Raw genomic sequence first — 25,834 nt, forward strand, 5'->3', positions numbered from 1 at the left:
TTTCACTTCCATACATGGCTGCACTCCACACAAATACTTTCAGAAACGACTTCCTGTCACTTAAATCTATACTCGTTGTTAACAAATTTATCTTCTTCAGAAACGCTTTCCTTGCCATTGCCAATCTACATTTTATATCTTCTCTACTTCGACCATCATCAGTTATTTTGCTCCCCAAATAGCAAAACTCCTTTACTACTTTAAGTGTCTCATTTCCTAATGTAATTCCCTCAGCATCACCCGAATTAATTCGACTTCATTCCATTATCCTCGTTTTGCTCTTGTTGATGTTCATCTTATATCCTCCTTGCAAGACACTGTCCATTCCGTTCTACTGCTGTTCCAAATCCTTTGCTGTCTCTGACAGAATTACAGTGTCATCGGCGAACCTTAAAGTTTTTATTTCTTCTCCATGGATGTTAATACCTACTCCAAATTTTTCTTTTGTTTCCTTTACTGCTTGCTCAATATACAGATTGAACAACATTGGGGATAGGCAACAACCCTGTCTCACCCCCTTCCCAACCACTACTTCCCTTTCATGCCCCTCGGCACTCATAACTGCCATTTGGTTTCTGTACAAATTGTAAATAGCCTTTCGTTCCCTGTATTTTTCCCTTCCACCTTTAGAATTTGAAAGAGAGTATTCCAGTCAACATTGTCAAAAGCTTTCTCTAAGTCTACAAATGCTAGATACGTAGGTTTACCTTTCCTTAAACTTTCTTCTATGATAAGTCGTAAGGTGAGTATTGCCTCACGTGTTCCAACATTTCTACGGAATCCAAACTGATCTTCCCCGAGGTCGGCTTCTACCAGTTTTTCCATTCGTCTGTGATGAAATCGTGTTAGTATTTTGCAGCTGTGACTTATCAATCTGATAGTTCGGTAATTTCCACATCTGTCAACACCTGCTTTCTTTGGGATTGGAATTATTATATTCTTCTTGAAGTCTGAGGGTATTTCGCTTGTCTCATACATCTTGCTCTCAAGTTGGTAGAGTTTTGTCAGGACTGGCTCTCCCAAGGCCATCAGTAGTTCTTACGGAATATGTCTACTCCCGGGGCCTTGTTTCGACTCAGCACTGAAAGACCTGAGTCGAAACATTTTATTAATTATAAAATAAAATTGATACCAAACGAAATAAAACAATACTTTTCAATTGAAATTGAAAACATAATTGTTACATTATAATGAAACGTCAAAACATATTTCTCAAGGAAGAGTTACTTTTTGTTGAACCACAAAAGGTTATTTGAATTATAATAGTCACCAAACTGTAAAAGATTATATTCGTCTTGAGCAGATATCTGAGATGGTGTCGAATCACCTGGCGGGTTTCTGCCATGAGAACTGCAGGAAGTTGATGCTGGTGAAATTTGAGGGACATGCGGTTGGCCTGAATAAACCCCTTCTTCTTGATCAAGATAGTAGTTCAGCTGTTTTACAACATCCATTTTGAAATGTCTTTGAGAGGTGTCAGACAATTTTTCAATTTCCGGCATTGACCTCTAAAATAAAGCATCATAGGATGTTCTTATGATGATTTTTTTGGGGGTAATCGATTTAAAATATGCAGCCATTGTTTTGCCACTACCTCCGCTGGTGTCTTAGCCTTTTTTTCCCTTGGATTCATTTCGACCGCTGCTGTAAGTGAAGTTGAAGGACCAGCGACTGCGGCAACATCTGTCTCAGTTGTGGGTTGTTCCAAGTTCCCTTCTGTTCCTTCCTCAGCTGCTACATCTGTTCGCGTTTGAGCCATATTGCTGGTTGTACTTTTTGGATGTCCAATGTAGGGCAGCAAAAAACTCATTGCGTCAGCCAAATACCATTTTTTCTTGTTCCCACTTGATCCACTTGGCATTTTGTTCAGCTCACGCAGATATCTCGCGTATGAGGACCTCAGAACGTGCCACTTGGACTTGCACTCATTACCTACAACAAAACATGAAAAATTAGTAAAATAAGTGAAAAACTATTTGTATGCTAATGGTATTTGGTATTTTCAGGTTTCTGGCTACTGGGGATAGATTTCAATACGTCCATTACAATCTTCGTGTTGGTGCAACGACAGTCGGAAAAATATTAGCTGAGACATGTACTTATATTTGGGAAGTAGTCACCGTTGTATATGATGACTGAGCCTACACCTGAAAAATGGGTATCGGTAGCTGAACGCTTTGAAGACTTGTGTAATTTTCCAAACTGCTGTGGCACAGTAGATGGAAAACATATAAGAATTGAGGGACCATGGAACCGTGGATCAGCCTACTACAATTACAAGAACTTTCACTCTATTGTGCTACAAGCAGTGGTAGATGCTCAAGGAAACTTTTTGGTAGTTGGCGTAGGAGCACCGGGAAGAAAAAATGATGCTGGTGTTTTTCTCTCTTCGAGCTTTGGACAGAGATTCGTTGACAAGAGGTTAAATATCCCTGTACCCCGATTGTTGTACCCAAACAAAAACGTTTCGTTTCCTTACGTGTTTGTAGGTGATGATGCACACGGTTTGGCTATCAATATGATGGAACTATTTCCTAGATCAACACTTCTAAGTAATGACAGAAAAATATACAACTACAGGATATCTAGAGCTCGCAGAATAGAGAATGCGCGATTAGTATGATGGTTAAAAAATTCAGAATTCTTGAGCAAGCAATGCTCGTTCATCCAGATGTCACTAAACAAATTGTATTAGCCTGTTGTGTGTTGCACAGTTTCATAAGAAAAAGGGAAGGAAAACTAGCAGAAGTCTATGATGAGCTTATGCATATTGTTGAGGTTGATGAAGAACCACAGCAGGCTGGAACACGAGCTTCAAAAGCAGCCTACAAAGCTAGAGAAAGCTACGTTCGCTTTTTTAATAGCCCAACAGGTGCTGTTCCTTGGCAAGACAGGATGGCCTTTTGTAATTAAGATATCAATCAATATGTGAAGAATTATTAATGTATAGACCTGAATGTAGAAATGAACTCATGTACAAAAGTAAAGATTATGATTAAATTATTACCTTATTATCGTACTAAATAGTAATTTTCAATCAATTTAGAAATATTTTTGTTTAAATCTTAATACAACATTATGTTTAAAGCTGTTAAACGATTGAAAGAAAAGGTTTTCAAGATATGAACACTTTTATAACTCATTAAGGCCATTCTTGATAAAACTGCACGAATTTTATTAATTTGTTTTTTAATTATGCATTTCTTAGCTGAGATCTTTATTTCCTGACCTACGTGTTGCCATGCTTTGGCGATCACGTCCTGGTTGTGGTGATCTTTCCTGGTAATCACGTACAACTCGGGTCTGGTTTCCACGAGGGCTACAAGTATATCAACATCGATAACTGTATCGTCGATCACGCCATCTTCCCCTGTTTCAGTCATTACACAATACACTTGACTAAAACACAGATCCGAAAACACAAAGCAGGCGCTTCTGTACGGTCAGAGCTGGGCGTTACAGTTGTAATGGTGGGTAGTGGAAGGGAGTTGACGTATGCGCAGAACGTTTTGCTCCTTGAAACATCAACCATCGTCTGTATCGGATCCAGGCGTCGACCAACTGCTCAAATGTTTCAAGGCGTTGCGAAACGCCTCGCAACGTTTGCTTGATCAGTGTGCGGGCTCCCATTGAAATACATGGAGCGCTCGTACCTAGCAAAACATTTTATTTCGCTACACTTGCTTTAGGTGAAATGCTGGATCAGTGTGCGCCCAGCCTACCATCGCGACAATCAAAGCACAACACTGCAGAGGCTGTGACTGTACACGATTTGTTAAATAAAAACTACGTAGGTAAAGCGTGATTAAGAAAAACATTTGTGGCTTTTAATACATTTGAATATCTTAAAGTTTCATTTAACGTAACTTAGTAATAAGATATCTAATACATAAGTAGGACCTACTTCCAAGAGCGTAACAACACCAGTGTACGTGTGCTACGGCTTCTGACCAATCATCGTGTTTGTGTTTGTTTACATCAGGTTTATTCTTATGATGAACGGATTATAGTCTCCAGCTGCGCGTTGAAATGCCACTTAGCCATGTGCAGCAGAGGTTTGGGCCCTTGGCCTTCTCAAAGTACAGCTCTTATGGGCGCCCCGAAAGCTCTGGTGTTTCAGTCTACCCGTGTCCTATTAACCTGCGTACAATTTTCATGTTCCACTGCTTACATCCAAGGGAAATGAACAGGGTCGCTAAACTTCACTATCGAATCCATGGCTCTGTGTATCTCTCTTATGTTTAATTGCATCATTATGTGCCATTTAGCATTATTATTTTCATAGTGCTTTTTTATGCTATTGGATATCCCACCCAACGTCTGAATAAATTTGTAAATGTCTCGCCAGAGTGCACTAGAGTGTGGTAACATAACTATCACCGCCCAGCGAGAGTTTAACGAATGACTGGAGGAAACATACCCCATAAGCGAAATATGTCCCGTTACTTTAGTTTCCTTGCTTGCTAACTGCGGTTAATGTGCGTTGTTAGCAAGTTTCTTTTTGTGAGTGTATTATGCATGGGTTTATTGAGTTACAGGTTCTTGCGAATAACAGCAGCATACGACGAGTTTGAAAACAACACAATATGAATTGGGTGTGGAATTTATCAGGTAAAATTTTGGAACATGCGGTTAAGATGAAAGTAAAGGAACTTGGTGCTCCCAGACCCGATGTAAACATGGATCAAGGACAAAATCTGCGTAAATCCAGATAAGGGAATACAAGCAATTTCAACAGACCAGTGTATACTGTAGATGAGTCATTTTGTGCGCTATATCACTTAATTTGCATATTTTTGTAATACACAAGTAAAAATACGACAAATACAATGTGTAATTTACCATGGCAGTTGTTCAGGTTGCTCACATCATCCAATCAGAGCGAAAGATGGGTGACATCATGGAGACATCACTGTTTTCTCATGCGAACTCATAAACGCCGCGGTTTGAGCAGACAAAACGCTAAACATTTGAAGTTTAGAAACGAAAATACCAAATAAATGAAGCATGTACCAAAGCTAAGATACACTGCATTAAAGATATCTCCAAAACGGGTCTTTTAGTACGATTTGTTGTGGTAAACTGTCGAGAGATGTGACATTCGGAGATAAATAAGCTACCTACAGATTTTATCTTGGAGTTAACTGTTGGTGTTATTTAGTAGTTCATTATGTAACGGGAAGAAGATACAGTTTGTAAAGGTTTGGCTAGAGTGTGATATTTGTCTGGTGAACTTATATTCTCTTCCACACACCAATGTTGTAGAGTGAAGCACGGAATTATTTTTTGAGCTGTGTCACAGCTGCAGAGAGCAAAACAAGAAAGTGTACTTTGTTCTGACAGGTCATAGCTCCGCGACTGCCGCCTGGCACGAAGCTGGTGGCCTGTGACATCAGCCCAGAGATGTTGGAGTTCTGCAGGCAGCACAACACACTACCTGGCACCATTACGTACGAGATATTTGACGCAATGACACCTCACCTGGAGAAATCTTCCGTGTGGCAGTACGCACCCTTCGGCAAGGTGTTCGCCGTGATGGTCATACACTGGCTGTCTGACGACAGGTATTAGAACATGGAACATACATAGAACTGAACAAAGAAATGAACATCTTGACAGAATAGGAAATCCAATACACAGTGTATGGGCGCAGCAAGTGTAAAGTAGGTGTAGCAAGCATACCATCTGCTGTCTGTAGTGTGTCAAATGGCTCCGAGCACTATGGAACTTAGCTTGTGAGGTAATCAGTCCCCTAGAACTTCGAACTATTTAAACCTAACTAACCTAAGGACATCACACACAGCCATGCCCGAGGCAGGATTCGAACCTGCGACCGTAGCTGTCGCGCGGTTCCAGACTGTAGAACCGCTCGGCCACATTGGCCGACTCTGTAGTGTGTCATCCAAGTTGGTAGCATCTGCCACCGTCACTGAGTGGGGAGACCAGGAATGCAGGGTGTATAATAGCACATCTCAGAAATATTAGAGTTTATTCTTGGCATTACAACATTACAAAACTTCATATGTACGTGAGAGTGTTGTACCTGGAGAATGGTGCACCTAGCAACTCATAATATTTCCCAGTAGGTGTTTCATCGTAGTAACTGATTTCACTGTCACATGGAGGAAGGCGTACTACTCATTTCTTATTGTTTCTGTCGTTGCGGGACACAAGATTGTGTTCTGTGCAGGACTTCTAAATATTTTGAGTTCCACACACTTAAGTGCTGTGTGATATATTAAAGCTATTTGGAAGACACCGTTACTTCTTCGGTAAAGAATTCTATGATGAGTAAAATTCTATATTTTTTAGAAGTAGGTTTATAGCATGTGAACAGTTAAGCCATACTTCGTCTGTAATACACCAAATCACCGTCTTTTATGTTGAAAATGATAGTTAAATATAATATAATTAAAAATGAACTGAGATTCTGTGTTTCCTTCATATTTTTACCTGTCTTCTAAACGAAAATTTGTGCTAGTTGCCAATAGCTTCTATTTCTGAACGTATTTAACTTGCAGTAGCCTTTTGATAATACGTCTACATAGTCTGACGTCACTTCCTGATCATTGATGTGTAGTAGAGCAATAATGTAACAGACAGACTATTAAATGCAGTAATGAGAAGATTTAACGTTGGCATTTAGAGTACAGTAAGCTAGACGTCCCTTGGTGCAATACCATGTTGTACGTTGGAAGATTTTTTTCACATTTAAAAAACCTTACTTCTCCTGACGAATTTTTGTAGTTCCATAAATAAAGAGCAGAACACGAAAAATTAATGCCATCATTTAAAAAAGGTAAGAAATTACTGTATATTAAAATTCTCCCCCCATGAACCATGGACCTTGCCGTTGGTGGAGAGGCTTGCGTGCCTCAGCGATACAGATGGCCGTACCGTAGGTGCAACCACAACGGAGGGGTATCTGTTGAGAGGCCAGACAAACATGTGGTTCCTGAAGAGGGGCAGCAGCCTTTTCAGTAGTTGCAGGGGCAACAGTCTGGATGATTGACTGATCTGGCCTTGTAACATTAGCCAAAACGGCCTTGCTGTGCTGGTACTGCGAATGGCTGAAAGCAAGGGGAAACTACAGCCGTAATTTTTCCCGAAGACATGCAGCTTTACTGTATGATTAAATGATGATGGCGACCTCTTGGGTAAAATATTCCGGAGGTAAAATAGTCCCCCATTCGGATCTCCGGGCGGGGACTATTCAAGAGGACGTCGTTATCAGGAGAAAGAAAACTGGCGTTCTACGGATCGGAGCGTGGAATGTCAGATACCTTAATCGGGCAGGTAGGTTAGAAAATTTAAAAAGGGAAATGGATAAGTTAAAGTTAGATATAGTGGGAATTAGTGAAGTTCGGTGGCAGGAGGAACAAGACTTTTGGTCAGGTGATTACAGGGTTATAAATACAAAATCAAATAGGGGTAATGCAGGAGTAGGTTTAATAGTGAATAAAAAAATAGGAGTGCGGGTTAGCTACTTCAAACAGCATAGTGAACGCATTATTGTGGCCAAGATAGACACAAAGCCCATGCCTACTACAGTAGTACAAGTTTACATGCCAAGTAGCTCTGCAGATGATGAAGAAATAGATGAAATGTATGACGAGATAAAAGAAATTATTCAGGTAGTGAAGGGAGACGAAAATTTAATAGTCGTGGGTGACTGGAATTCGTCAGTAGGAAAAGGGAGAGAAGGAAACATAGTAGGTGAATATGGGTTGGGGGGAAGAAATGAAAGAGGAAGCCGCCTTGTAGAATTTTGCACAGAGCGTAACTTAATCATAGCTAACACTTGGTTCAAGAATCATAAAAGAAGGTTGTATACCTGGAAGAATCCTGGAGATACTAAAAGGCATCAGATAGATTATATAATGGTAAGACAGAGATTTAGGAACCAGGTTTTAAATTGTAAGACATTTCAAGGGGCAGATGTGGATTCTGACCACAATCTATTGGTTATGAACTGCAGATTGAAACTGAAGAAACTGCAAAAAGGTGGGAATCTAAGGAGATGGGACCTGGATAAACTGAAAGAACCAAAGGTTGTACAGAGTTTCAGGGAGAGCATAAGGGAACAATTGACAGGAATGGGGGAAAGAAATACAGTAGAAGAAGAATGGGTAGCTCTGAGAGATGAAGTAGTGAAGGCAGCAGACGATCAAGTAGGTAAAAAGGCGAGGGCTAATAGAAATCCTTGGGTAACAGAAGAAATATTGAATTTAATTGATGAAAGGAGAAAATATAAAAATGCAGTAAATGAAGCAGGCAAAAAGGAATACAAACGTCTCAAAAATGAGATCGACAGGAAGTGCAAAATGGCTAAGCAGGGATGGCTAGAGGACAAATGTAAGGATGTGGAGGCTTGTCTCACTAGGGGTAAGATAGATACTGCCTACAGGAAAATTAAAGAGACCTTTGGAGAGAAGAGAACCACTTGTATGAATATCAAGAGCTCAGATGGCAACCTAGTTCTAAGCAGAGAAGGGAAGGCAGAAAGGTGGAAGGAGTATATAGAGCGTTTATACAAGGGCGATGTGCTTGAGGACAATATTATGGAAATGGAAGAGGATGTAGATGAAGACGAAATGGGAGATAAGATACTGCGTGAAGAGATTGACAGAGCACTGAAAGACCTGAGTCGAAACAAGGCCCCAGGAGTAGACAACATTCCATTAGAACTACTGATGGCCTTGGGAGAGCCAGTCATGACAGAACTCTACCATCTGGTGAGCAAGATGTATGAGACAGGCGAAATACCCTCAGACTTCAAGAAGAATATAATAATTCCAATCCCAAAGAAAGCAGGTGTTGACAGATGTGAAAATTACCGAACTATCAGTTTAACAAGTCACAGCTGCAAAATACTAACGCGAATTCTTTACAGACGAATGGAAAATCTGGTAGAAGCGGACCTCGGGGAAGATCAGTTTGGATTCCGTAGAAATGTTGGAACACGTGAGGCAATACTAACCTTACGACTTATCTTAGAAGAAAGATTAAGAAAAGGCAAACCTACGTTTCTAGCATTTGTAGACTTAGAGAAAGCTTTTGACAATGTTAACTGGAATACTCTCTTTCAAATTCTGAAAGTGGCAGGTATAAAATACAGGGAGCGAAAGGCTATTTACAATTTGTACAGAAATCAGATGGCAGTTATAAGAGTCGAGGGGCATGAAAGGGAAGCAGTGGTTGGGAAAGGAGTGAGACAGGGTTGTAGCCTCTCCCCGATGTTATTCAATCTGTATATTGAGCAAGCAGTAAAGGAAACAAAAGAAAAATTCGGAGTAGGTATTAAAATTCATGGAGAAGAAGTAAAAACTTTGAGGTTCGTCGATGACGTTGTAATTCTGTCAGAGACAGCAAAGGACTTGGAAGAGCAGTTGAACGGAATGGACAGTGTCTTGAAAGGAGGATATAAGATGAACATCAACAAAAGCAAAACGAGGATAATGGAATGTAGTCAAATTAAATCGGGTGATGCTGAGGGAATTAGATTAGGAAATGAGACACTTAAAGTAGTAAAGGAGTTTTGCTATTTAGGGAGTAAAATAAGTGATGATGGTCGAAGTAGAGAGGATATAAAATGTAGACTGGCAATGGAAAGGAAATCGTTTCTGAAGAAGAGAAATTTGTTAACATCGAGTATAGATTTAAGTGTCAGGAAGTCGTTTCTGAAAATATTTGTATGGAGTGTAGCCATGTATGGAAGTGAAACATGGACGATAACTAGTTTGGACAAGAAGAGAATAGAAGCTTTCGAAATGTGGTGCTACAGAGGAATGCTGAAGATAAGGTGGGTAGATCACGTAACTAATGAGGAGGTATTGAATAGGATTGGGGAGAAGAGAAGTTTGTGGCACAACTTGACTAGAAGAAGGGATCGGTTGGTAGGACATGTTCTGAGGCATCAAGGGATCACCAATTTAGTATTGGAGGGCAGCGTGGACGGTAAAAATCGTAGAGGGAGACCGAGAGATGAATACTCTAAACAGATTCAGAAGGATGTAGGTTGCAGCAGGTACTGGGAGATGAAGAAGCTTGCACAGGATAGAGTAGCATGGAGAGCTGCATCAAACCAGTCTCAGGACTGAAGACCACAACAACAACAACAACAACAACAACAACATTAAAATTCTATCACAAGGCTGACTAGAGGTGAAAGACTCAAAACTGTTCCAAAGTGTAACACACTCCTCTACATGGACGCGAAAATTCTTCGTTATAGAGGAATGAATGAAAGGTTTTATTATTCACGGCAAAAAATGATTCATTTACTATATACGTTAACATGTGCAACAGGATTTATAATTTATGGCAGAAAAATTATACACTCATGAGCCAAAACATTATGACCACCTGCTTAATAATGTGTTTGTCCGTATTTGGAACGAAATACGTCATTGATTCTGCGTATCAGGGACCCGACAGTTCGTTGGTAGGTTTGTGGAGATATGCACAGGTCATGTAATTCGCGTGAATAACTGGCCGCTGATTTGCGTACGCGGTGATAGCGTCCGATAGCGGCCCAGATGGGTTGCATAGGATTTACATCAGGCGAATTTGGTGGCCGGGACATCAACGTGAGTTCACAAAAATGCTCCTCAAACCACTGTAGCACGGTTTCGGCTCCGAGACACGGACAATTATAATGCTTATAATGCTGAAAGATGACATCGCCATCAGTGAAGACATCAAGCACGAAAAGATGTAAGGTGGTACGCAGCTGTCAGCGTGTCTTTGGTTACTACCACAGGTCCTACGCAAAACGCAGGAGTATGCATTCCATAGCATAATCTGCTCCCACCAACCTGCGTCCTTGCAGCCTGCAGCTCTGTTCACCTCAATGACGGCGTTTGTGGAGACGACCATCGACATACGGTAGCTGAAATGTGATTCACCCGAAAAGCCGATACGTTTCCATTGATCGACTGTCGAATCGCGATAGTCCCGTGCCCACTGTAGTCGCAATTGACGATGTCGTTGGATCAACATGTGAACACGTAGGAGTGGTCTGCTGCGGAGCTCCATGTTAAACAATCTACGATGAACGGCGTGTTCCAAAACACTTCCGCTTCCACCAGCACCGTGCTGTTTCGGCAGAGAGACCACAGAGCAGACAAGCCTCCGAATCCGACGTTCTGTGAAGAGTCGTGGATGTCCAACAATTTACCACCTAGTAGTAGTTTCACTGTCCTTCTATCTCTTTCCGTAGATAGAACAACTTCGCTCTCTTCGAGACATTCGTTCACAGGCTCTGCGTAATAATAATCTGCTCTTTGTCGAAGTCGCTTATCGCAATGGATTTCCCCATTTACAGCCCTTATCTTCACTAGGGCATTCCCAAGTCCGTGTTTGCTCCGCTTTCATACTTCTGTTACCTATTACCGCTTCACGTGGTCCTAACGCCACCAGGCGGCATTCGACGTCGCGGTGAGCTGTGATGTTTTGGCTCATCAGTGTAGGTTTGCCAAACCCGTTTACATTTAAAAAAGTTGCTCGAAGAGCCCTCCTCCAGCCTCTGTGACTCCCCTAAGCCTGCATTTCATACGTTGCCGTACGTGCGGTTTGTATTTAGTCAAATTCATTTTGGATATGCTCCCTCAAGCTATCGATATTGGGTATGGGAGTTCAATACACCAAGGATTTAAAATATCTCCAAAGAAAAAAGAATCCATGGAATTCAAATCTGCCGATATGGTAGGCAATGCAATGGACCCCCTCGACCAATTCAGCTGTTCGGAAACTTGTTGTCGAGATACCGAAGAACTAATTGTTTAAAGTCAGGCGGAGTACCATCGTGCGTAAACCATATCGACTGGATGACGACTAAACGTACATCGTTTAGTAAATAAAGCAATTCGCCTCGGAGAAGACTTAGGTTCGTTTACGTTGCGGAAAGAAGTAGGGGCCAATGAGAAGATCATGAATGATTCCTCTCTATCTGTTGAGGATGAACCAGTTTTGACGACTGTTTTGTCTTACTTCAAGAGGGGTTTCATAAGTGCAGACGTGATTGTTACGATGGTAATTGAAGATCCCGTCACTTGAAAGGCTGGCCTCATCAGTGAGTAAGGTACACTCTAAGAACTGCAGAAACGTAGCACACTGGCCTAACATGTATTGAGGGAAAGTTATTCTTGGATAAAATTCTGCCCCATTTATCCTTGCGCTAGTTGCAGGTAACACGTGTACAGAAGATTTTTATGCTGAATGTTCCAGATCATCATGTAATTAAACCCTTACCTTCTAGTAACTGTCCTAAATTACTTAGTCTCCTTAAATCTCGTTTCCCCAGAAGTCGTTTTACCAGAAAATATTTAACTTGTACACCTATGAATTCTTTTTATATCTGCCGTTATGATTATTATTATTATTATTGGTATCATTATTATTTTTATTATCATTATTGCTATTGTTGTTATTGTTGCTACTGTTATCACTATTAGTGGCAGCAACATCAGTAGTAGAAGTACTGCCAATATTAAATTTATTAGTTCATAGTAATACTTGCTCACATTCTCACTATAGATCCTCAAATCATTTTAATACTATCTGTCATATAGATTTGTCATTTCTTAGGTAACTATTATGTAAAAAAAGGTACTGTATGTGTGAAACTCTGGTACTATGTAAGAGAGGGCCTGGTGGCCCTAATCAGATCAAGATAAATAAATAATAGATAAAATAAACCCTTCAGGAGTTATTTAAGTGATTGAGGAACTGAGGGACTAGAAGCCAAGTTGTGAGAAAGCGTTAAGACGCTTTAGGGAGAATTACAAGGAGTATTTGTTTGTGCCCAACGGTCGTAGTACCGACATAGATAGTCTGATGGTAAACTATCCACCCTCTCTTCACCCACGCACCCCCTACCCAAAGAAAGGCAATGCATAACTGTACACCGTTGTTTCTTCGTATAAAGACATACATGAACTCAACAAATGGAGAATGTTTCACATAATCTCAGAAATCATAATGAACGTTCGTTTTACAGATGTGCCATCCAGAATATGCATAAGCTGCTGGTACCGGGAGGAGAGGCTGTCTTTACCGTACTAGCTAAGAGTGCCCATTTGGCTGCTTATGAAGAACTGGCGAAAGACCCTCGCTGGGCTCGGTACATGAAGGTAACGTACAGGCGCAAACAGCGCTCACTTAATATTATTTTATGCTTTGTTCATTGACATTTGATCAGAGCATTGGCCAGATATCCTCTCTTGCTCAGTCCAAAGCACAACTATTAACTACGGAAAATTTATTCAGTCAAATGATGGGGACATCATTTGGCTGAGAGACTATTGTAAGTATGAAGACTCAAGAGAAGCAATTATTTTCTTTGAGCCACGTTTCTGAACGAAATTTTTCGCTCTTTTTGTCTTGCATCGCCTAATCGATTTGCAGGATACTGCTAAAAATTGTGTCCTGCGAAAAAAAAAGCTTGATACAGTTACAAACCTCTACGAACCATGGACTTAGCAATGGTGGGATGGGTTGTGTGCCTCAACCATAGAGATATACTCGCACATATAATAGATGCAACAATATAAGGGGCATAGGCATTTTCATTAGTTGCAGGAGCAACAGTCTGGATGATTTGGCTTTGTAACATTAACCAACATAGCCTTGCTGTGTTGGTGTTACAAACAGCTGAAAAAAGCGGAAAGATACTGCAATTATGTTTCCCGAGGGCATGCAGCTCTATTGGATGATTACGATATCCTCTTGGATAAAATGGTTTTCCATCCGGATCTCAGAGCTGGGACTACCTGTAAAAATGTTGTCATCAGGAAAAGCAAAACTGGCAGTCAACGGGTCAGAGCGTGGAATGTCAGATGCCTCAATCGAATAGGTAGGTTAGAGAATTTAAAACGAGAAAAGGCTGAAGTTAGATATAGCTGGAGTTAGTGAAGTACGATGGCAGGAAGAACAGGACTTCGGCTTAGGTCAGTACAGGGTTAACAACACATAATCAAATTAGGCTAATGGAGGAGGAGGCCTAATGAACCTAAATTAAATTAAATATTTATTTAGGAAAATCAAGCAATAATTTATTTTTTGAAGGTCATTAAGGTCGTTTATGACTTATGCAACCATGATGGAGGACCAAATTAATTTCTATGGTGACTTTACCCCTTTGTCACGCTTTCATATTAAGGTTCGGTATTCTCGTGCAAATAACTTTAACGAGCTGTCACCAGTGGTGGTTACAGAAAAACTTCAAGGAGGGGGCGCTAAAGATGCCTTGAGCTACCTTTACTTTTATCGTAATAAAAAATAATAGTCACATGCAAAGTTTAAGAAAGTTTTATTTAAACTGATTGTACACATATACAAAAGAGTGCCATCTTATGATACAAAAAAGTTGCAGTTGTGGTTCTATTCCTTAAATGATGAATTCCATGCGCCTATTCTTCCTGGCTAATTGGTTAATTACATCGCCAATAGGATAATCAATGCCAGGGTGAGTGTTCAGCAGAGCTAAGCCATTAAGTCTGTCCGGCGAATAGTGCGTATTTATAACGCTACCTGTCGAAGGTTTTCTGTACGAGAAAACAGTAGAATATTAGCGAATTTTCTCGAACAAATTCCAGACAGAATAATGTATCGAGATCATTAGAATGACCGCGACTTTTCTCTATGTGATCAAAAATATCCGAACGCCCCCAAAAAAATACATTTTTCATACTACGTGCATTGCGCTTCCACCTACTGCCGGATACTCCATATCAGCGACCTCAGTAGTCATTAGATATCTTGAGAGAGCAGAATGGGGCGTTTCCGGAACTCACGGACTTCGAACGTGTTCAGGTGATTGGGTGTCGCTTGTTTTATAGTCTGTACTCAAGATTTCCACACTCCTAAACATCCCTAGGTCCACTGTTTCCGATGTGATAGTGAAGTGGAAACGTGAAGAGACACGTACACCACAAAAGCATACAGGTCGATCTCGTCTGTTGACAAACAGAGACCGCTGACAGTTGAAGAGGGTCGTAATGTGTAATAGGCAGACATCTATCCAGACCATCACACAGGAATTCCAAACTACATCAGGATCCACTGCAAGTACTATGACATGCGGGAGGTGAGAAAACTTGGATTTCATGGTCGAGTGGCTGCTCATAAGCCACACATCATGCCGGTAAATGCCAAACGACGGCTCGCTTGGTGTAAGGATCGTAAACATTGGATCATTGAACAGTGGAAAAACGTTGTGTGGAGTGACGAATCGCGATCCGATGGTGGGGTGTGGGTATGGCGAATGCCGATAATCGTCCTCTGCCAGCGTGTGTAGCGCCAACAGTAAAATTAGGAGGTGGTGGTGTTATGATGTGATCGTGATTTTCATGGAGGATGCTTGCACCCCTTGTTGTTTTGCGTGACACAATCACAGCAGAGGCCTAAATTGATGTTTTAAGCACCTTCCTGCTTCCCTGCTGTTGAAGAGCAATTCGGGAATGGCGATTGCACCTTTCAACACGATCGAGCACCTGTTTATTATGCACGGCCTGTGGCGGAGTGGCTACACGATAATAACATCCCTGTAATGGACTGGCCAGCAGAGAATCCAGACCTGAATCCTACTGAACACCTTTGGGATGTTTTGTAACGCCGACTTCGTGCCAGGCCTCACCGACCGACATCGATAACTCTCTTCAGTGCAGCACTCCGTGAAGAATGGGCTGCCATTCCCCAAGAAATCTTCCAACACCTGATTGAACGTATGCCCGCGAGAGTGGAAGCTGTCATCAAGACTAAGGATGGGCCAACACCATATTGAATTCCAGCATTACCGATGGAGGGCGGCACGAATCTGTTTTTCATCCAGGTGTCCGGATGCTTTTGATCACATAGTGGATGTGTTAGCTATCTATATGCCAGACAGAAACGTATAAAACACGATGACGCAGATACGCGTGCTACATAGGAAAGTACAACTACTCGTAGAAAACAATAAATTTTGAGTACATGCAATTTCTAATAAAAAGTGAAGAAATCATAGGCATTTCAGTAAACTGTTTGGTTACATACGACTCGAAGATTTTGTCACTTAAAATGTTTATTATTAATGCAGTGAGAAAATTTTCTTTGTCGGTACGCCCCTTTTTCAAACAGGGTGTACGTAACCGTTATTCCAAGAAAGTCATCAGTGAACTCGTGTAAACATAAATGAAGTAACTGCTTAATATTCCTGAGGCAGTAGTGACTTATTCGGAAACAGTGCCTTCCTGCAATTTTTATTGCGTACCATTATTGCCTATTTAGGTCTAACTACAGTAGATCAGTTTTATGATAGTTAATTATTAATACAGCCAACAGAAATAGTTTCTAATAGTTAGTCCTCAAGTAAGTTTCACTATACTGTGACAATATATTAAGTTTTTACTGATGAAGAAATCTAAGTTTTAGTGACTACCGCATCGTAAATATGTAGCGATATAGGCTAAAACCAATTGCATTAACATTGCGGTAGACTTATACTTCGTCCAGTTAAATTCTATGTTTGAGGCGGCCAGGAAGTGTGAACCTAGTGTCAGATATTGTTTTCACATTTATTTTTTGGAATTAATACTACATTGGAACTACAGTAATTATTAGATATATGGCTTTCTAGAAAATATTGTAGGCAATTTTTAGTATTTAGTAGCTGTTTGTAAATCACTAAATATCCACCTGTTCCTTTGAATGAAACTAGTTTTCATTTATTATTTATGCAAGGCGGTCAGAAGCAATCTGCAAACCCTGTAGGGTAGGTTTACTGAGAAATAACTACTGAGGAAAAAAATCGGTGTGTTGTGCCGCTTCAGAGTTAACTGGCGTTGAAGTTAGCCAATCACGCCGCTGCGTGAGCAGATTCAGGCGGCACACCATATCCAATTAGTGTCGGTAGTTATGGTAGTGCAGATGATAACGCACGAGACGGCTCAGCCTTTGGCTCCGGTTCAATCCTTACTACCGTCCCATGTCCACTTTTTGTATCGCTCTCTTGTTCGGTTTCAGGAAACCAAACGAAGAACACATTTGGCGACACCATATCTGGCAGGTTGCTTGAATTTGCGCGTCCAATGGTCTGGTGGACTAAATTCAATGCCTATTAACTCAGAAAAGGTGCAATGTATCGAACTTTTTGTTAACAATTATTTCTCTACATAACGTACCCAGCAACGCCGTAATAACCTTTTCAGACCGCTACTGACCGCGGTTTAAACATTTCAGTTCTGTACTGAAATAATGTGTGTATGAACTAGCTTCTTCGGACAATTTGGTGGTTTAATGATACTGGTAAGTATAAGGGACATTCAAATGAAACCCGGTCACTAGTGTAAAGTAAAGTAACGGTAACGATTTTATTAACTCAAAAATGTAGTTATACACAGCGCACATACTCAAAACTTGTCGCCAAAACCGTTGGCACCGAGCGAGGTGGCGCAGTGATTAGACACTGGACTCGCATTCGGGAGGACGACGGTTCAATCCCGCGTCCGGCCATCCTGATTTAGGTTTTCCGTGATTTCCCTAAATCACTCCAGGCAAATGCCGGGATGGTTCCTCTGAAAGGGCACGGCCGACTTCCTTCCCAATCCTTCCCTAATCCGATGAGACCGATGACCACGCTGTCTGGTCTCCTACCGCAAACCAACCAACCAACCTATATCCAGAGTCAACTACAATCTTGAGTCACTATCTTTATAAGTAAACATTTTAGGTCAGGCATTACCGTGATTGTTATTGACATTAAATAGAAAGAAATGTCGTGTGGCGAGCGCCTCCCGGCGGATAGACCTGGTCGCCTTGTGCAAGTCTTTTGATGTGGCGCCACTTCGGCGACTTGCGCGTCTATGAGGATGAAATGAGGATGATGAAGACGACACAAACTCCGAGTCCCGGAGCGAAGAGAATCTCCAACCCATCCGTGAATCGAACCCGGGCCTCTCAGCATGACAAGCCATCTCGCTGTGTACTCAGCTACGGTGGCGGACATTGACATTAAATGAAACAAGTTTACTGTTACCAGTAACTGTTTATTTATTTATCTCCACGACGCGTTTCTAAGATGGATTTAAATTTGTTAGTATGGCATGTGTGTATATGTAATGTTACGATTTGTTTTTTCTTTTTTTTGTTTACAAAATATGACAGTATACATGTGATGTGTTACGATAGTGAACTAAACCTGTGGCCACTGGAGACAGTGCCACAAGTTCCTCCGAAAAATCGTAACACAACACACACACACACACACACACACACACACACACACACACACACACATACATGTCACACTAACAAATGTAAATCCACCTGATGATGGAGGTTTAAACCTTTGAAACGCGCCGTGGAGATAAATAAACAGTGACTGGGAACGGTAAACTTGTTGTTTCAGTTAATCACTATCTTTAATATGTAAAAGAAAGACCATTGTCTGTTTTTCTAATGCCCTTATAGAACGAAGAAGATGTCTTTAGGAAATACACTTCTAGTTTTGAATCAAAGAAGTGAATTAATCTGCTGCTTCCAGCAGGACGTGGAGACGTTTGTGTCACCCTATCATCGCAGTGAGGACCCAGCCAGCGAGTTCCGTCAGCTGCTGCAGAGCGAGGGCTTCCACGTCGTGCGCTGCGACATGAGTCCGCAGACGTTCGTGTTCCCATCCGAAGCGCAGCACAGAGGTAAGGTCATTCTGTGTTTCACCAGCCACCTAATTCGCGAATTTAACTTCCTTAGAATAGTCCTCTTCTATCTCCATGTTAGCATTGCTCCACACCTAGATTTACGTCCTCACTTTATCGTAAATCATCTCGAATAGTCTTCGTAAAAAGTAACACTTGTGTCTGACTCCAGTTACTAATTAGAGTAATGTCCTTACTGGAGTACAGTACCCTGCTTAGTCACGTTAAAATAACCACCTGTCAAAAGCCTGAGTAATCACCTTCTCTAGTGCGGACGCGTTTCTAAGATGGATTTAAATTTGTTAGTATGGCATGTGTGTATATGTAATGTTACGATTTGTTTTTTCTTTTTTTTGTTTACAAAATATGACAGTATACATGTGATGTGTTACGATAGTGAACTAAACCTGTGGCCACTGGAGACAGTGCCACAAGTTCCTTAGGAAGAGAGTCTGGTTCTGGAAGCTACTGTAATGGTACTTGAATTGCGTAACCATTACGGCACCTCACCTCAACCTCTCGGTACCAGCAATATTCTACTGTGTTTCTATAAAATACTTAACATATTTCTGTGACAACATTTAGATTTGATTTCATTAATGTAGAGGTACTTCGATACATCGATATGTATGTATTGCAATGATATTATTCTTATGTGTATTCTTTCTTTTGTCACTATGATCTTTGACGTACTTGTAACTCTGATTTTTGGGCACGTAAGTGGTTATTAGAGAGTCAAGCTGTGGTCATCATGTTAAAAAGACGCAAATTGTAGTCAGTTTATGAAATGTGAACTTTAACAGTGAGGAAGATATTTTCAAGTATGTTTTATATTGTGAAGTGATGTTTTGGAACGAGTTACGTGATATTGCAACAAAAGTAATAAAAAAGAAGTGTAACTCAAATTCGGAGTGCTGATTACTTTTTCACGTCACCATTGTCCTAACTTGCAAAAGTTTAATCTTCAAGAATGGTTTATGAAACACATCTATAAAACTTTTGAATATCGCAGAATAACACCTAGGCCTCTTTGCATCCGGGCTTGGAATCATCACTACCTAGATTTTCGACGATTGAACCATGAGTTCACAATGAGACCAGCGTGGGAAACACGAAAAGATGAGTGCCTAGTTTATCCATTATTTCAAGAAATGACTTTATTAACTGTGCTCTTATGACACATGCCACATAATATAACTTTGTTGTTGCCCGAAAATGCAATATTTAGCAGCGTGAGCAACACTACAATCATAATTAATTTTTGACCTTTGTTGTGGTAGGGTTGTTAGAGTACCGACCGAAATGTGGAGCCATACTGACTCCAGTGCCGTGGTCAGCTTCGCTGGGTTTCTCGGCTGAGCATCCATGGCGCCAACAGTCGAATCTAGGTGGTCCCATAGATTCTCAATTGGATTTGGTGGACAGAGGAAAGCGAAACACGCACGTAAACGGCGAGCTATGTGACACGTTGCATTGTCCTGATAGTAAACGCTATTGTGCCGAAAAAACAAACTTCTTATAGGGATTCACATGGTCCCCAAGGGTAGAAGCACACTCGTGTTGATTCACTGTGCCTTCCAGAATGGGAGATCACCCAGTGAATGCCAAAGAAACGCTCCCCAGACGATAATACTTCCACGTCCTGTCTGGATCCTTCTGCCGATTGTTTCAGGGTGCCTGCTTTCAGACGTTTTACGCCGATGGAATTTGAAATTTGATTAATCGGGAAAGCAACCTGTCGCCACTCAGTGGACATAGTGAACTTTATTTCCTAGCTAAATGAATACGCGTCATTGATCATTAATTCAAGTAAAGTGATGTCAGTTTTCATATTAACAGTGTATAAATTGTCCTTTGTACATAGGTCTACTAATGAAATATGCGTACCTTTTAGATACAAAGTTATTCACCTTCCAAAATATGTTGAGTGGGTATCAATCGTTTGGTATACAATAGGATTTGACTCAAGTTCACGTGGGGCCACAGTAGATCTTGAAATCTACCAATTCAGTTACATCAAAAACGGAAATTTCAGAATCGTGTCTCCTTGTATCAGCACCATTATAGACACTCTTACCAAAGATCGATACACAATCTCATTTTCGGTGGCTGCGACATCCTGGCATTCTAGAAGGTTCTGGAAGACAGTCACGCTCCAGCGGTCGGGGAATCCCAAGCAGATTTTGCGCGCGCTTTCGAGACGTTAGAGCGACTCAGTCTACGGCTAAGGGGCCAAAGGTGACAGTCGGGCTGTTGCGAACTAAAGTTTAATATTGCAATATGAGTTAGAAAGTGATAAGGAGAAGAATCTGTAACATGTTTTCTTACGGAAAATTGGTGGGAAGTAGTTTTGTAAAACAAAAGTGTGTAGAATCGTGAGTTTTAAACAGTGTGAACATCAAAAAGTGTAGCGTGTAGAGCAGTTATTAGTAGCATGTGCCAAACTAGTTTCCTAGGCAGCCACGTGTCAAAGTGGAATATCGGAAGTATCTCGAACACTTTTAGGTGATATTACTGAATGGCAGCAGAGGATCAAGTAGGTAAAAAGACAAGGGCTATTGGAAATCCTTGGGTAATAGAGGAGGTATTGAATTTAATTGATGAAAGGAGAAAATATAAAAATGCAGTAAATGAAGCAGGCAAAAGGAATACAAACGGCTCAAAAATGAGATCGACAGGAAGTGCAAAATGGCTAAACAGGGACGGCTAGAGGACACATGTAAGGATGTAGAGACACATATTACTAAGGGTACATATACGTGATTACTCTGCTATTCACAATAAAGTGCCTGGCAGGGGGTTCACTGAACCATCTCTACCGTTCCGATCTCCAACGGCGCGCGGGAAAAACGAGCACTTAAATTTTTCTGTGCGAACCCTGATTCCTCTTATTTTGTCGTGATGATCATTTATCCCTATGCAGGTGGGTGCCAACAGAATGTTTTCGCAATAGCAGGAGAAAACTGATGATTGAAATTTCATGAGAAGATCCCGTCCCAACGAAAAACGCCTTTGTTTTAATGATTGCCACTCCAATTCACTTATCATGTCTGTGACACTATTTCTCCTACTTCGCGATAATACAAAACGAGCTGCCCTTCTTTGTACTTTTTCGATGTCATCCGTGAGTCCCATCTGATGCGGGTCCCACACTTCACAGCAGAACTCCAGAATAGGGGGAACAAGTGTGTTATAAGCAGTATCTTTAGTAGGCCTGTTGCAGAAGAAAACGTAGATGAAGATGAAATGGGAGAGAATACTGCGTGACGAGTTTGACAGAGCACTGAAAGACGTGAATCGAAATAAGGCCCCTGGAGTAGACAACATTCCATTAGAATTACTGATAGCCTTGGGAGAGCCAGCCCTGACAAAACTCTACCATCTGATGAAAAAGATGTATGAGGCAGGCGAAATATCCTCAGACTTCAAGAATATAAGAATTCCAATCCCAACGAAAGCAGGTGTTGACAGGTGTGAAAATTACCGAACTATCGGTTTAATAAGTCACGGCTACAAAATACTGGCATGAATTCTTTACAGACGGATGGAAAAACTGGTAGAAGCCGACCTTGCGGAAGATCAATTTTGATTCCGTAGAAATGTTGGAACACGTGAGGAAATACTGACCCTACGACTTATCTTAGAAGATAGATTAAGGAAAGGCAAACGTACGTTTCTAGCATTTGTAGACTTAGAGAAAGCTTTTGACAATGTTGATTGGAATACTCTCTTTCAAATTCTAAAGGTGGCAGGGGTAAAATACAGCGAGTGAGAGGCTATTTACAGTTTGTACCGAAACCAGATGGCAGTTATGAGAGTTGAGGGGCATGAAAGGGAAGCAGTGGTTGGGAAGGGAGTGAGACAGAGTTGTAGCTTATCCTAGGTGTTCTTCAATCTGTATATTGAGCAAGCAGTAAAGGAAACAAAAGAAAAATTTGGAGTAGAAATTGAAATACATGGAGAAGAAATAAAAACTTCGGGGTTTGTCGATGACATTGTAATTCTGTCAGAGACAGCAAAGGAAGAGCAGTTGAACAGAATGGACAGTGTCTTCAAAGGAGGACATAACATGAACGTCAACAAAAGCAAAATGTGGATAATAATCGAATTAAATCATGTGAACTGAGGGAATTAGATTAGGAAATGAGACACTTAAAGTGGTACATGAATTTTGCTGTTTGGGGAGCAAAATAACTGATGATGGTCGAAGTAGGGAGGATATAAAGTGTAGTCTGGCAATGGCAAGGAAAGCGTTTCGGAAGAAGAGAAATTTGTTAACATCGAGTATAGATTTAAGTGTCAGGAAGTCTTTTCTGAAGGAGTTTGTATCGAGTGTAGTGATTTCCGTGACTGAAACATGGACGATAAATAGTTTAGACAAGAAGAGAATAGAGGCTTTCGAAATGTGGTGCTACAGAAGACTGCTTAAGATTAGATGGATAGATCACGTAACTAATGAGGAGATACTGAATAGAATTGGGGAGAAGAGGAATTTGTGGCTCAACTTGACTAGAAGAAAGGATCAATTGGTAGGACATATTCTGAGGCATCAAGGGATCACCAATTTAGTAGTAGAGGGCAGCGTGGAGCGTAAAAATCGTAGAGGGAGACCAAGAGATGAATACACTAAGCAGATTCAGAAGGATGTTTGTTGTAGTAGATACTTGGAGATGAAGAATCTTGCACAGGATAGGGTAGCACGGAGAGCTACATCAAACCAGTCTCTGTACTGAAGACCACAACAACAACAACGAAATAGCAAAAGATTCGTACTGTGAACTAGCTGAAAGAAACTGACTTACGTGACTGTTAAGGTCAGGTGATGTAGGATTGAAAGAGACTACTGAGGGACTTTAAAATTTCTGTAAGTGGTAAACTAAACCGTGGTTGATCTGAGTACTCGCTTCAGAGCGATCATTAAAAATAGTTTTCCATACGTATAGAATGACGAGCGGAGGTTGGTTTAGTCACATAGTTCAATTTAATAGCCGCCTGAATATCTGATGTAACGAGCCCCTTCCACTTTTCTGACTGCCACAAAATTTGAGTGAACACTTAAATTATTCAAAGTAATAAAGGTGGGACGGAGGCTTGCATCCTGTTGGAGAGATTTCTAGAGACGCCCATGAGAAAGAGAACTTCCATCCAGGGTGAATACTGAAACTATGCATCCAACTTTCAAGGTCTACACAAACGGTTCACCTACTGAAAAAAGTTTCGATACCTTTGTTTCTAAAATACTAATGCGTCGGTAGGCACTCAAAACCTTGTAACTCGATATGTCTCTGAAAACCTCATGATTCCAGTTACCAGTATTCCTTTACAGAGAGATATTTAGAAGTGCATGGATTTCTCTGATCTGTCAATAAGTAGGCTTCTGGCATATAGTTGCACGTGTAGCACAAATTTTAATTCATTTCGTCTGCTTCGACCATTATATATTTTTTTAAATAACAGTTTTTGCTTCTCTTGTTAAATTTAAGAAAACAGAGCTACGAGGCTTTAATTGCCTACCATCAAATGATGCCTGCGTTACGAGCGATGATACCATGTGTTTGCTCCACCACAGGCATTTCTGATTTGTACTAACAAATTTCACCTCTTACTGTTTCAGCTGCCCTAAAATCAGTAAATGCGTTTCTGAATCGCATACCAGAAGACCATCAGGATGACTTTATGGACGACTGGATGCATCATATGGAGAAACTTGGAGGCTTAACAAACTACACTGAGCCCACGGGGGAGACGAAGTTCTGCATGCACTGTACGACAGTGGCTGCCGTAGGCAGGAAACTATAATACAGAGCCATCCACACACTTCGCAGCTGTGATTAACGATATTTAATGTCATTTTTATGTTATGAATCAGAAGTTCTCTTTCCATTAAGCTGCAAAAAAAAATCTACGTATAATAAAACGAAGTCAGACGTAAATGTGGTAATGAAGTATTGTTCTTCTGGACAGGTATTGTAAAACGCTTTTAGGAGCTGCATTGACACTGCATTTGCAGTACCTTTACCCTACTGGATATCTTTGCTTTGTACTTGAATATGGGAACTATGCTAGAATACTGGCTTAGTGAAGTGGGGGATGTCCTAATGAAGGCAGTGTGCCATTGTCTTTGTCATAATAGATATGCGTATTTGTATCGGATGTATTGCTAATTACAACGCTACATTTATACAGTTAACTTTTGTATGTATGTATTTATGTCAGTATTTGATTACAACAGTATATATTTTCTATCAAGTGCGTTAAATGAATTTTCCTCCATAGTTGCTTCGTTCTCTCAGTGTTTATCAAGAAAACGGCGTTGTTCATGAGAAGAAAGTAGTTATGTACCTTTTCACATGGTCAAGTCCTAAATCGCAAAGTACCACGCTTTCGTGACATCGTTGAGTTGGATATAAAACTATCATTTTGTTTACGTGGTATTTATTCACTAGACTAGTCAAGATGCAATGCCGTGCACCTACAATCATTAACATGTCTCTGTTCGGTTTCATCAAATGGCTCTAAGCACTATGAGACTTAACATCTGAGGTCATCAGTCCCCTAGACTTAGAACTACTTAAACCTAACTAACCCAAGGACATCACACACATCCATGCCCGAGGCAGGATTCGAACCTGCGACCATAGCAGCCGCGTGGTTCCGGACTGAAGCGCCTAGAACCGGTTTCATCGGAACTCTCGGTTGTCCACCTATGTTGGATAATGATTTCAAAGTTGTCCATGATAAACAATGGAAGCCTCTTGCTTTCAGACGTAATTTTTTTTCTTTTTTGGTCATGGAAGTGATCCGCACTGACAACGCAAGTGCTGTAACTCAGTAGGTACAGCATTTGTTATTTGTTACAGTAATTTATTATTTGCTAGTTCCACGAATTATGGTTGATATAGTTCTGTATGGTGTGTGTGTGTGTGTGTGTGTGTGTGTGTGTGTGTGTCAACAGAATTATGACAAGAATGTATTTACTCAGTTTAAATGCCTGTTGTTGACAATTTGCAGGTGCGACATGCGTCACTCTTGTGTCAAACACTGAAATTGTCGGTATGTAATATTCGCTAAACTGGATTCCAAGTCAGTAAATTATATAACAAGTGTAAATATTTCACTGTTTTTGGTAAATTCTTAAAAGGAACCAATTAGTAGGCGAA

At 40.8% G+C, this 25,834-nt stretch overlaps 1 protein-coding gene across 1 annotated transcript in view; it reads left to right on the plus strand.

Moving 5' to 3' along the window:
* LOC124596639 (juvenile hormone acid O-methyltransferase-like) overlaps window positions 1-24,537 on the plus strand; it is a 39,595-nt gene extending 15,058 nt beyond the window's left edge. The window contains exons 3-6 of the mRNA XM_047135867.1: window positions 5,344-5,564; window positions 13,001-13,133; window positions 18,527-18,674; window positions 24,289-24,537. Of these exons, the coding sequence (XP_046991823.1) occupies window positions 5,344-5,564; window positions 13,001-13,133; window positions 18,527-18,674; window positions 24,289-24,473 (687 nt within the window). The 3' untranslated portion in view covers window positions 24,474-24,537. The remainder of the gene's footprint in view (window positions 1-5,343; window positions 5,565-13,000; window positions 13,134-18,526; window positions 18,675-24,288) is intronic.
* Window positions 24,538-25,834: the final 1,297 nt, after the last annotated feature.

Source organism: Schistocerca americana, chromosome 2 (genome assembly GCF_021461395.2).
Source record: "Schistocerca americana isolate TAMUIC-IGC-003095 chromosome 2, iqSchAmer2.1, whole genome shotgun sequence".
NCBI classification, from domain to species: Eukaryota; Metazoa; Arthropoda; class Insecta; order Orthoptera; family Acrididae; genus Schistocerca; species Schistocerca americana.